General features: G+C 39.9%; 1 protein-coding gene across 1 annotated transcript in view; it reads left to right on the forward strand.

The window, feature by feature from the left end:
- Positions 1-571: 571 nt before the first annotated feature.
- PPP3R1 (protein phosphatase 3 regulatory subunit B, alpha) overlaps positions 572-13,551 on the forward strand; it is a 40,576-nt gene continuing 27,596 nt past the window's right edge. Inside the window, exon 1 of the mRNA XM_075707436.1 lies at positions 572-605. Coding sequence (XP_075563551.1) covers positions 603-605 — 3 coding nt within the window. The 5' untranslated portion in view covers positions 572-602. The remainder of the gene's footprint in view (positions 606-13,551) is intronic.

The raw sequence follows: 13,551 nt of genomic DNA on the forward strand, positions 1-13,551 counted from the left end.
GACCAACTGGGAGCTCTAACAGCCCCCGAGTGCTCCTTTCCCTGGGCAGAGGCCTAAGGGAGCAGGCACAGGCCTATCCTGTGGTAACACCCAACATCCGAGGCCTTGCAAAAGGGACCTCCTAGCAGCAGAGCAGCCCCTCACTGAGGCTCCCACATCCCAACCTTCACAAAGCCTTTCCCCCGCTCTCAGGGAACCCAGCAGAGCAGCCGCAGCTGCTCCCGCCCACCTACACCCCCACATCCCCTCCCGCCCTCACCCCGCCGCCATTTTGCACTCCCCTCCTCTCCCTTCCCTCCCCCGCCGCGCTGGCCGACGTCACGGCCGCGCCCCGCCCCCCGCGAGGGCGGTGCTCGGCGCGGCGGGTGCCCGGATGTGGGAGGCTCCGCCCCCGCTGCCGAGCGTTAGCGCCGCTCGCGCCCCCTCCCTCGCTCCCTGTGCGCCGTTGCGGGTCAGCGCGAGCCACTGCCGCAGTGAGGGGAACCGGAGCCGGCGGCAGCGGCGGGCCCGGGGCGCGGCGGCAGCGACGCCGAACACGCACAGCGAGGCCGGGGCTCGGTGGATTCAGCTGCGGGGGAGACGCCTGACGCCCACCCGCCGCCATGGTGAGGACCCTCCCTCGCTTCCCCTCCCCGCAGAGCCCCCCGCTCCCGCCCCGCCGGAATATTCCAGACCGGGACGGGCCGCGGGGGTGGGGGGCGAGGCAATGGCCCCGCGGCCCGGCCCGGCGGCCGCTCCGCCTCGCTGCTGCTGCCCTGCCTCTGACCCGTCTCCTCCGCCTCCCGCCCCCGAGCCGTCCACGTCCTCCCGCGGGGGAGCGCCTCGCTGGGCTTCCCCCTCCCTCCCTCCCTCCCTGCCGGCCGCCGCTGTGGCCGCCCCGCGCCTCTCCCCGGGGGCAGGCGCGTCCCCCCGCTTCCCCTCCGCCGCCCACGGCCGCCGCCTCGCCCCCGTGCGCCCCGCTGCCTCCCCGCCTACTCCCTCCGCCGCCCCGGCAGCGCTCAGCGGGCTCGGCCCTTCCCTTTCGCCCCCCCACTTCGCTCTCCGGCACCCCCTCACCTCACCCCCGCCCCCAAACGTGCCCCCCCCCCTCCCCCGGTCGGTGGGTTCGCGTTCCCCGGCCTGTGCTTCATCTGTTTTCCAGATGTATCAGCAGCGCCCTAAGCAAGCCCGGCATTTTGGTAGCGATGTCTTGTGGGGATTGTTTTGCAGTCTCAATAGGGTGTCCCCCCCCGCCCCTCCCCTTTACCTCTTGGTGCGGCAGCGTTTTTCTGTTAGTGTGCAGACCGGAAAGCTAAAATGCACGTAGCCCACGGTAGGGAGACAGGCTAGATAATGTATACTTCAATTGGTCCGGGTTTAGAAAGCTGACGCTTCAAATATGATAGGTATGTGGGTTTTGAGACTGCAGGAAGAGGGTATGCGGCATGTCCAGGTGCGTGTATTTGAGTTGCTCTGTTTTTGAAATCATGACGATTTAAATTTCCCTTTTACTGCCGTAAAATTAACCCAGAGATACAGTATGGAGTCCTGTAGTATTTTACGTCGACACTAGGGGTGTCTCCTGCTTTTCACCGCTGCCAAGAAATCAACGCCCTTTTTTAATAAACATTTATTTTAGCCTAAATTATCCAGTACCCTGGCTGCAGGAAGACTCTGGTGATATTTTGGTTTTACAGCTGGAGAAATAGAAGTGGTTTAAGCTTTCTCGTTCTTACCCATTTAAGAGCAAGGCCAGCTGTTTATCACATTTCACATTAGACCCCACAGGACCTGGGAGCCAAAAATGGGTTTCCTTTTGTTTTTAAGCAGGGGATTGCAGTCTTTCTTTTAAAAAATAAAGTTGTAGCAGAAACTGATGCGCCGTGCTCTGGCTGTCTTTGCGTGTATGCTTTAATATCTTATATGTGTGTTTGGAGAAATATTTTTAAACGTGTGAAGGTTTGGTTTCAGTTGGGGACTAAACCAGTGTGTTTACTGAATGCCTTCACGCAGTCCTGGAGTACATTAAGACTGTGAGAAGAGAAGGCTTGTATTTTGAGAACAAGATTAATGAAGTCAAGACTTAAAAAGAAAAAAGTTATGATTAGAAATTACGCCACGGTTGTAATACTGCTAATGGCTGTGAATATGTAGATGAACAGTGATCATCTTCTACATGATGGTTGTGCTCATAGTGCCATTAGTTGGGTCTTCTGTGAAAATTTTGTCCTCAAAGACTTGCCTGATGAGATATGCTAACATGTATAAAAGGAAAGAAAATGTTATTTAACCAGTATGTTCATGTGTGTTTTAGTGACCTGTAATGAACCTAACTTTCATGTGTGATGAACTTTATTTTTTCTCCTCCCTTCTGTTGTAACTAAAGCTGCCCTAGCTTCTTTTGATGGTATAATCATGTTGATTATTACTTTGTGACTTCTTGAATAGTGTTTGTGTATGATCAGTTGCAATGTGTAAATGGCAGATGCTGGGGAAAAAAGGTATGCTGGATATTATCTCTACCAGTAAAAGTGTGTTTGCTAACATAAGCAGTAACACCACCAGGAGAGTTTTCACTGTAGTGTATTCGTATGCTGTTTCTGATAACACCTGATCTTAGGTGCCTTGTAGTCTGAAAACCAAGCTAAAACTAAACAGCTGATAAACATTAAAAAAACCCATGTCATTTAAGTTTCCATTCTTTTTACTGTCATTACGCTGTGGATGTTTTTGCTGAAAGAGTTCACTTTTAATGAAGAAGTAGAGTATACCTTGTTTCAACCTTTTCTTTATTAGAATAGAGCAATTCTTTTGCACGGTTTGGAGTAACATTTCTTTTGTGTTCTCACAGGACCAGAGAGCTGACAGTTATAGTGAAGAAAGAGGTGAATGTATTGCTGTATTCATAGTAGGTAGCTTAAGATAAAACACAAACATCTAGTGACTCAAAGAATGTAGTTCTGGATGTTTTGGTATAGTCAGTTCTAAAATAATCTATTGGGCAGAGCATAAGATGATGAGTCCATTACATAATGCTACAAGTAATGTTGATATGCTATTTCTGTCAGAGTTGACTTAGCAAGTTTTTCCTATGCGTAGTATTTTCTAGGAAAAGGTAAATAGCACAGATAGATGCTATTAAACAATCTTGGTTTTGGATAGATAAATTCTATTTTCTTGGGATGGCCCACATTCTGGTTCATATCCAGCTCTTGACCTTTATTGTTGTAGGAGAGAAGACACAGAATTCTACCAGAGTCACCCAAACCATGTTATATAGTGCACCCATCTTCTTAACTAGACTCTATTCAGTTGGTTTGACTCACTTTACCTGAGTGGTGGTGCTTCTGGTGCATTTTGTCCTGCTGAAACTGATCTAACAGTGTTTCTAAACTACTGAAGCCAAGAACTATCAAAACATTTTTGCAATAAAACAAAAACCCAGAAGACCATCTTGAATCATTGTTTACTATTTAGCAGGGAGGGTATTAAACAAGTTGGTTCTTAGCTGAAGAGAAAACTAGTTATTCCATTACCAAATCATAATTTCACTGCTGTCATTACAAACATCTGAATAGTCAGTTGAGTTTTGTAACAGGTGGCAGGAACTGAGAGGCACTGGCATGGTCTGTCTTATGTCTTACAGCCTACTGGTGGTCTTCTGCCGCAGGTGGAATAGCTGGTCTAGGATTCAAACTGTGAAGCTCATGTGTAGGTCTTAAGAAGTATTTGGTAGGCTTATTTAAGCCAATTTGTTTAATAAAAGATTTTATTTTGGAAGTAATTTTCAGAGGCATAGGTTAGAGGCCAGTTTGAATATGCAAGTTTACTTTGTGATCCACCAAGGAAGACAAATCCTGCTGATGGAGGAGGAAAAAAGAGACTTTTTTAAAAAAGTAATTATGTTTTTTCACTATTTCTGTGGTAGAAGTAGAATTCTGTCTTTATATAGTTAAACTACTGATTTAACAATAGGGAGGAATGAAAATTGAGTGGTTTAAGGAAAAATAGTTTGTGGTGGGTATGCCTCGGGAACTTCAGAATAGTCATCTTGTAAGGCATCCGACTTAGCCCTAAAAGGGAAGCTTTAAGAGAGTGAGATTAATAACATCTAAATTGGGTTTCTTGTTCGTATCTTAAAGGAGATGGGACTATCTTCTGTTGATCAGTGCCAGAAAAGGAGCCTTCTGTAATTCTGGTATTTCTGGGGGAACAAATGAGGCAGAAATGTACATTTTAGTTCCAAACCATTTCTTGGTTTGCTTCTGCCTCCTCATTTCCCTCATTTTCATATGTCGGAAAGACATACAAAAAGTTGTTAAGGTGTAGCCAGGCTACTGTAAGAAAATTACTTACCAGTTCTGATTGACATAATATATACTTTCAAGAAGAAATAAATCTAGCAATGAAGATCTTACAGCTTTCTTGCAGCTGGGTGTTGAATCAGTGTTTACCTGGTAGTGTTGCAGAAGGAATAGCTTTTTTTTTAATTGTAGGTATGCTTAATAGTGTTCTCCTACTGTAATTCATAAATAACACTTGCATACGATTTTTCAACATTGCTTTGATTTCCCTGCTAGTAAAATAATTCTTCAGCTTTCCCTCCCCTTTTTTACTGCCTGTGTTTAGCTGAGTTTTGTTAAAAGAAAATTCTATCCTCCTAAAATGTTTTAAGTCTGAATGGTAGTTGAGCATGAAACTGTTAAGACTTTGGTTTAGTTATATGAAATGGTGACCAAAAAATGTGTTCATAGGAAAAACTTTTTTGTAATTTGAGCTAATATATGACTACTTGAAAGCAATTTATTCTTGATTTCCTTTTCCCTCCTCTTTCCTCCCAAGCCTGTTCTCCTTGCTCCAGGTAGTATCATTTCTGAATTTCTAGTTGAGGGAAAAAATTACACTGCACTGTTCTTTCTTGTTTAGCAGCCAGTTCATCTAGTGACACATTTCCCTATCTTCCATCCTTTCCTTCTTCTGGCCTAAATGTTTTTCTCTTTTCCTAAGGTTGTTTATTGCTGTGTGTTCCCTACAGAAAGACCACAGGGGCAAAGGGGGCTGGCTGTTCCCATGCTTCCTACATGCTAGTTCTTTGCCAGAATCATCAGCAGAAATAGGGAAGGTGCTACTGTGTGATGTCCTTGTCATGATCAAACTCCTCTGCTTCTGGAGGAGCGAGCACTGCCAGGATGGGGGAGTAGAGATCAAAGCGATGGGGAAGGAATGATGAGTGGCATGGATCTACATCAAAAGAGAGGAGTGAAAAGTGCTTATGCTTAAAGGTTTTGCAGTTGGAAACTTCTGAGCAGGGTATTGTAAGAAAATAAGTATCTTGTTTTACTTATATGCTGCTGTTAATTAAAACAGAAAAAAAGTTGGAACACCTGGAAATGGTAAGAATTTTATTGGCTGACTTGATTATATAAACTACTTAAACATGTTCTTTCTTTCCCAAAGACCATAAGAGCTTATCTTGCTGTGCTCTTGTGAAGCTGCTAAATATTGTCCTTGTTCTACAAATTAAAAAGGTTGAGGTTGTGGTAGGGTAATAACTTAGCCAAGGCTCTCTTTATTGTTTAGAATTTAACATTAGTATGTGACGTTGGAAATAATGTGTTTGTAGCACTGAAAATAAATAAGAAGTCTAAATCAAATGAACCACTATGAATTTTGAGGTCTTGAGGCTGATGAATTGTTGGGAGTTAGAGTGCAGCCACTAGAAGATGTGCTGTACACTGTCCATTTGGCTTAAGGCATGCAATGGTGTGCAGTGCTTGAAAGCTTGGTCATACACTGCCTTCTTTCAACATCTTTGTAGCATTGTGTTAGCCACTTACAGTGACTTCTTTTAGAGATTAGACCTGGAAACAGGCCTGTTCTATCCCATAAAAGCTATTCAGTTTCTTAGACGTCAGTGGCCTAAAGTGAGCTTGACACCAGCAGTTTGAGAAAGATCTATAAAGATTGCTTTAATGTGCTGAATGAAGTGGGACAGACTTGGATATGGACCAACATCTCTTAATCTGGAATAACAGATCTTTCAGTATAGCAGTTCAAGTGTTTTGGGAAAGTTTTTGCTGCTGTTTCCCTGGATCAATGATCAGGGACCTTAAATGACTTGAAATTCATGACTTTTGTAATGATTTAAGTACAAGACTAGAAGTAATATGTTCTGCTTGACGTATGATGTAGCTAGATTATTTTGGTCACCATTTGAAATACTATATTTCCTTAGTAATATTGAATATCAAGATAAGTTTAACCAGGGTTAAACTTAAACTACAGCTTGTCTTCCTATTCAGGTCTGTTCTATATAATTTGAATGGCAAAAGTCTGGAGAGGGTTTTTTTTTTAAAGTTTCAGATGTGTCTAAGAATAAAACCCACATCTTTCAAGTGAAGTAATTTTTGGAGTGACAGTTCTTTTAAATAGGAAAATTTAATCTTGACATTTTATGTAGCTTTCTAAATGTGTAACTTGAAAATTTGAATTTGGTAACTATACTTTATTAGGCCTTTTCCACATACAGAAAGACCATTAAAATGTTTTATGTGTTGCTTTTAGATTGTACCTAGCACAGCCACAAGCACATTGTTACTTTAACTGCTTGGGAAAACTACGTAGATGGTGCAAAACAGGCTGGAGACTATATCTGACTTGCTTGTAACTTGACAGTGAGTTGGCCCTGCTATTGATACTCTGTTCCACAAATACGGAGGAATCCCTAGCGATATAAATAATAATCTTTAACTGTGTTAAAGAAGCCTCAGAAACCCTTGAAATGCTTTGGATTAAAGGACAGCATTGCTCATGAACTGCCAATAAAAATCTTGGCTTCCAAGCTGTAAACAGGTTGTGCCAGTTAATACACTCAGGTGAATATTTGTGAAGTCTGTGTTGATGGACATTTTTAAGCAAACTGGTAAGGCAAAGAACCGGAACTCCCCCAGTAAGCTGATACTGTGCCTATTTTAAAAAGCTTATGCAGTCAGCTTGAAGTTCGCAAACACTTTATATCATTGTCTAAGTTAGGTAAAGTAGGAATTAAAAAAAATGTAGTAAGCAGTTTGTTAATTAAAGAACTTCAGTCAGAATTTAGGAGGGATGGGGTAACGGATAGGAAACCAGGGTTAATATGTTTCTGGGAAGAAACCCAGCTACTGGAAAAAGTGGATTCAGCTCTGATTCTCACAAGAATATAATCTTAGGATCGTCTTTAAATGCTGTGGAACTTCTTTTCTTCCTCTGGTATATTTGTGAAAAATATGGAGGCTTTTTACCCTTTAAGCAGCTGGAAACTTCGGGAAGGAAGACCTCGGCTACAGTACTCTCTTTTTCTGCCCCTTCTCCGTTGTCACCCTGTGAATAGCTCCTCTGTGTACATTTATCAGGTGTTTTGGTTTTTTTGTAATAGGTCGTAAAAGTCAAAAGGACTGTTGTTTCACTGCTGACTCTGTAGGTTCTGAATAGCATCACTGAAGTTGAAAGAAGTCACTTGAATTCCCTCTGCTCAATGATATTGTGGCTAGCAGAGAGGACTTTAAAAGGAGGTTTTTTTGAAAAAAAACTCCAAGGATATGACTTTAGGCCTGAGCTTATGAAGGAGAAAGCTCCTCATGTACTTTGTAGACATGATGACTGAACAGCTTTTTTCAGTGTTATGGATGTAATGATGTTTTCTTGGGGAAGTTTAGTTTAGTATTGAGCCACTGTTTAACAGGCTTAGCACCTTGGTATCTGAGCAGTCAATTTGGTTGATAACACTGAAGAAACACTTCACAGATTTCACAGCTAAAAGCTTGATTGCATGTAGAGCTGCTAACAAGTCTAGAAAAAAAGTCATGATAAATAGGAGAACTTCTAAAGAGCAATAATAAAAAATGCCGTATGAATAAATAGACTTGATTTTTATATTTGACTCAAGTAGACTATCTTAGCACTCTAATCACTGTTCTTCATTGGGGCATCTGGTAAAATACCTGTTCCCTACTTATTCTTAAACTTTTTCAGGGTTTCTTATAAAAATGGTGTTAGTTTTTCTGAAGTATTTTATTCAAAACACTAGGTTTGGTTATTTTAGTAATAAGATTAAAACATTTGCATTGGGTACTGCTGGTGTTAGGTTTTTTTATTTCAGACAGTGCATTGAAAAAATCAGATTAGTGACAAATGTAATTTATAAAACATGGAAGGTTAGTAAGTTTGAATCTTGTGTAGTCTTGAATGTTAGAGTGCAGTTCTAGTGTTGGTGCAGCTGAGTTTGCCAGAGTTCAATTCTGAAAAATTCTCTTTTGAGAAGCCTTGAAAAATGAACAGTGAGCTAGCAAGTGGCCAAATTCCCTTTCTTGGTGAGAAAACAAAAAGTTAGGTGAGTAAAAGGGACTAAAATTGAAGGGAAGTAGAAGATAGTGGTTTAAGAGTTAGGTATTGTATGTCATGACGTAGTAGTACTGTAATGCTCTATAGTGGGGGGGCAGAGCAGCTGAAGATTCCAGAAAAAATGGGAAGAATTGGTTTGAGTGGGTGATTTTTTAGCAATAGTTTTATCTTGACCACTTTCTCAGAGGTATTGTTTAGCATCTGTGCAGTGTTACAAATGTTGTGTGAAGTCAATCCATGTTACCCAGCATCTCACAAAGAGCAGTTAAAATAGTTATCTTGAAATTAGAAGTGTTCTTTGATTTGCAGTTCGTATTACAGACTGGTGTACAAATGTACAGATATTATATGCTACCTTTAAGGTTTGCAAGCAGTAAATTTTTGGAAGTATTGCCTGTGAAGAGATAAGATGGGAAGTAGCAGAGAGATAGTAAGTAGCCTGTGATTCTGTGGGCAGATTGTGTATACATGCACAGTTGTGTCAGTCTTTGGGGGATGGATGCGGTTATTTGTACTGTGCCTTGGACTAGGATGACCGGATTCTTGATTGCGAGCATCCAGAGCAACTGGTAATTATTACTGGAAGTCACTGGGGCTCTGCAGGGGTGCATCTACTTGACTTACTTTGGGACCTGTGGACCCTATAAATAGCAGTAATTTTTCTAATGCGGCTTTGTGTGTACTTTTATGCTTGCTTTTATGTACATCTACAACTTACAAAAATTTACAGCTCTTCGGGACAGCTGGTTTTAATTGTATTGCTAGTTACAGCAATTAATAAGCTTTGATTTCTGGCAGGATGAAGGAATCTTCTTTAGCAAGTGCTCTGAATCTTTAACAAAAATAATGCTAACATCTACAAAAGAGATTTTTGATAATTCTTCAAACACATAATTCTTTAACTTACTGAAACTGCATTGGAATTCTAATTTAATCTTTTGAGTGCCCTTTTATTAGCTTGTAGCAAAAGTGCTGGATGTCTCTATTTGATAGAGTGCTGCATTCCTGTACATAAATATAAGAAACAAGTCATTTCCTGCCCTGAAGAACCTAACCTAGAATATTCTATCTTTTGTATTGCATTTGGATATTAATTCATATAATGAACTCCTGAATGGAGATCAGCTCAGCGTTATGATTTAAAAAAGTCAGTATTTTCTCCATGACACAGGTCATATAAAGAAAACTGTGTCAAGATTTTGGTATATTCCATAGCAGTGAAAACTTCAATTGAAAGCAGTGTGGTGTTTTTCTGTGTTTTACTATGTTTCATTTTACTTTCCTTTCATTGGGAAGTCAATGATAATATGATATAATCTTATATCATATATATAATAATATATATAAGATATAATATATAATAATATGATGCAGTATAATCTGTTATCTTCATTTCTAGAATGTATCTTTGCTATTTTCTTTCCCCTCTACAAATACCACTTGCAGGAGTACAGTGAATCTGCTATGTCTAAACCCCCTGAAAAAATGAAGCCTTTTAAACTTATTTTATAACTGATACCGACCTCCCATGCTTCGCTTGCGTAAGTTGGTGAACAGTTTGTGGTGAGGGAACTTTACCAGATACATTGGGAACAAATACATTAATTTGTATGTTTGTCAGTTGCTGTCAGAGGATAACATGGTCCATTTCATTTCCAGCTAGGTTCTCATCTTTCATATTTGCCTCAGCCTGATACATAAGTGAGATATATCTGATCAGTCACAAGCAGGCCTGTAGCCATTTCTTGCAGAAGTTAGGGAGGAGGTTTGTTTTCTCTACTGGGGCTTCTGTGACTACTGTGGCTCCTTCTCCACTTTTGGAAAATCCTCTGCAAAGAGAAGTATTACTACTCCTTTTTAATGCTCATAGCCTTGCTGAGGAGTAGTAGTGTGAAACTGATCTGATGATCATCAGTTTTCTTCCTGCCTGTAGAGTTAGGGCTTTCAGTGTTATATCTGATCTTCTTGGTACAAGTGAAATCAGGAAGTTCAGAAACTTCAGAAGACTTAGCCACCCTTAGTTTTACTCACTTTTTTGTATTTGGACTGTCACGAATCGTATTTTTAAAAGGCAGAGTTTTTGATTCTACAGATGTTGATAACACTTGCCTTTAGCTTTTTGAAAATTACTTAAAATAAGTTTAAATTTGCAAGCATGGTAACAAGTACTATACCTTTAAGTGACAGTAATTTGCACAACATACTAAAGCATGTTTAAAAAACAATGCAGAGAAAAGAAAGCCTACCTTTCACATCCCTCATCAATCCAGTGGCAAGAGAGCTTGACTGGAAGTATTATAGAGAATATAACTCTTTTTGACTGTTTCTGTTAATTTTGGAGGGAGGTATTGAACTACCAATTAACTTGGCAGAGTTTCTACTGGGATTGTTCTAGAGAGCTGTTTGCTGAAGCTCCCTCGTTCTTTTTGGTTTTCTAGTACTTGGAAGTGCTGAGAATTAAACTGGCGTAATTGAAAGCAGCCTCATGAGAGTATATCTATATATAGCAAATTATATTTCAGTATGGCTTTAGGTCAAGTTAATACCTTCTTGTAAAGTGACTGTCTGTTCCTATTTCTATGTAGGTTAGCCAGTGATTAATTCTCAGTTTTGCTGGACCACTGTTTTATTGCTTTGTGTTCGAGTGGAAGTTTTGAACATTGTCTGTTATCTGGGAAGGTACTTCAGACAAAAACTGTTTTGTCTCCAAATAGTTGGTGGAGAAAGGGAGAAGCTGAAAGAGCCTTTAATTGCCTAGTAAATATTTTACCTGTAGAATGGATGTTTTGACTCTTTTGGGGTAGTTTTGTGTTTCTTCATTTGACAGGCTATAAAATGCTTAAGTATATAAGCTTAAGTATAATCTGTTAATTACTAGTGAAAACTGTGTGACTTTCTTCATAGTCCTTCCAGGTTCTCTGTGATGCTTGCATGCTTTGGCTTAATCTTGAGAATGAACTTCTATCTTTGTTCTCTGTGTTACTGTATTTTTCCAAATCTGAAGTTGTTGTTCCTTCACACAAGTGTGTACACAATTTACTGTTTGCAGTTGCTCGGATTTTCTATGTTCATACTCACCAGTGAAGGGAAAACATTCCTTTCTATTAATCAAATAATTAAATCAGGGAAGATTATAAATGGCTGGTATCAATTACTATTCCAAAGAACAAGATCAACATGATATGGTTTGGGCTTTATTTCCCTTTAGTATCACCCTCAAGTGTAAGGTGTCTTAGATTTTGAAGGAATTTGTGGCATATTTGACACCCTACTTGTTATAATTTCTTTGTTATTACGATGTTGACCCTTAACTCTGATAATCCCATGACACCTTAGTCACTTGTTACAATCTTCAGCCATGTTTTGTGCTTTCTCCCATACTGTTTATAATAAACTTTTGTGCTATATACTTACAAACAAAATTTCCTTCTTTGAAATGCTCTCTAAAACTCTTCAACTCCACTTTTGTTATGCATAATTTTTTTTTAAAATTTATCCTTGATCTGTCTGTCTTGCAGTCTTCTCTGTGTCTTCTACCTCATTTTGTACTTGGATTACAAATTTTCTGGTTGGACAGCATGGTCTTGTTTTCGTTTTCACTAGCATGGTCTTTGTCAATGTGACAGCATGGTTGTGGAGTGGATTGGTTGGGAAACTTTATTGCAGTTATCTTTAAAGTTGTGAAAGAAGGCTACTGTGGTCTCTTTAGCTAAAGGAGTTGAACAAACTTCAGCAAAGAGGCTTGTGTAGTAAACCTAGTAAGAGGTTTTGTAGGTGAAACCAATATGTTAACATAAGTGGAACAAGTAAATTACAGTCTTGCAAATTTTTTTTGTGAATTCTCCAGAAGCAATGGAGGACCAACCTGTCTCACCCCAAAGACTTTCTAATGTGAACTCTTAATTGCATCAGAACTTACTTTGATTTAGTGGTGACAGAACTTTATTGTTTCCCTACTGAAGGTTGAGTTGTTCCAGAATCTTTCTGGGAAACTCCTTTCCTTGACTTTTGAAGAGTTCATTATTCATTTATGCACTTAAAATTACAGGGTTCTGAGAACTTTCAAGAGCGATGCAAGCTTTAGAAATGCCAGCTCTGTAGTGATTGCATAAGTAGACTGGGTTGTTGCCTCTAAAGAGTAGTAGCTGGGAACTGCCAAAAGTGAAATAGTCTAATAGCACACAAGGAATTGTACCTTAGCTCATAAAGTTAACACTTTTGTTCCTGTGACTCTTTTTCTCTCGAGTCCTATTTGCAGATGCAGTGCTTGTGCAAGTTTTTATAATGAGAGATCTTGTTATTTTGTATGATATGATATGATTTATTTGTTAGTTTTCTGGAAATGGCACAAACTTTTCTCTGCCTCACCTTGTTTTAAAAACTGCACTATGTTTGTCTCTAGCACTGTTAATTATCTCTACCTGTCATTGCAAACTCGGTCACTGAGGTCATTAAATAGAGCAGAAAACTTTAATACTCACACATACAGATGCAACGATGGAGTTAACATTACATTTAAAGCAACCCAGTTATCCTTTAGGCTTTTATTATGTCTACATCAAACTTGTGTAAGATAACTTCTGGGGATAGACACATATCTAGTGAATGATATTATCAGTGCTAACTGTACGCTCTGACTCTGGCTCCTTTTCTCCTCCAAATTCAGGAAAAGGACTTTGCAGTAAAACTGTTTTCCAGCTATGATCATGCTTTCTTCTTAGCAGTTTTACAAACTGTTTTCTTTGGTGTTTCTACTGGGTCCTTATGTCTCATTCTGTCTTAGGTGACAGGTTTTCTCTTGAAGACACTTAGTTTATCTGCAGATGAGTAAATAGTGTTGTGTGTTTGTATGTATAGATATGTGATTAAACCAAGTACTTTATCATACCTTCAAGGTGGTGCACGTTTAGATTTTTGCTGAAAGCTCTGCAATTGTAATGGAGTTCAGATAGGAAAAGCTACGGCATTTATGTATATGAATATAAGTCATATAATCCCTGCTATAACTGGGCAGACTTTACAGATTGCTTTTTGGTCCTGAGCATTTCAAAGCATTAAAATTTAAAATGGGTGGTTTTATTCTGTTTGCCTAGATATATGTTTTATTTCCATCTTTCCTTTAATATTAATAAAGCAAAAGAGCGTATTAAAGATAAAGGCGGAACCGTCTTACAATTATACTCTTGATTCCTT

This window comes from Pelecanus crispus, chromosome 3 (assembly GCF_030463565.1).
Source record: "Pelecanus crispus isolate bPelCri1 chromosome 3, bPelCri1.pri, whole genome shotgun sequence".
Classification (NCBI taxonomy): domain Eukaryota; kingdom Metazoa; phylum Chordata; class Aves; order Pelecaniformes; family Pelecanidae; genus Pelecanus; species Pelecanus crispus.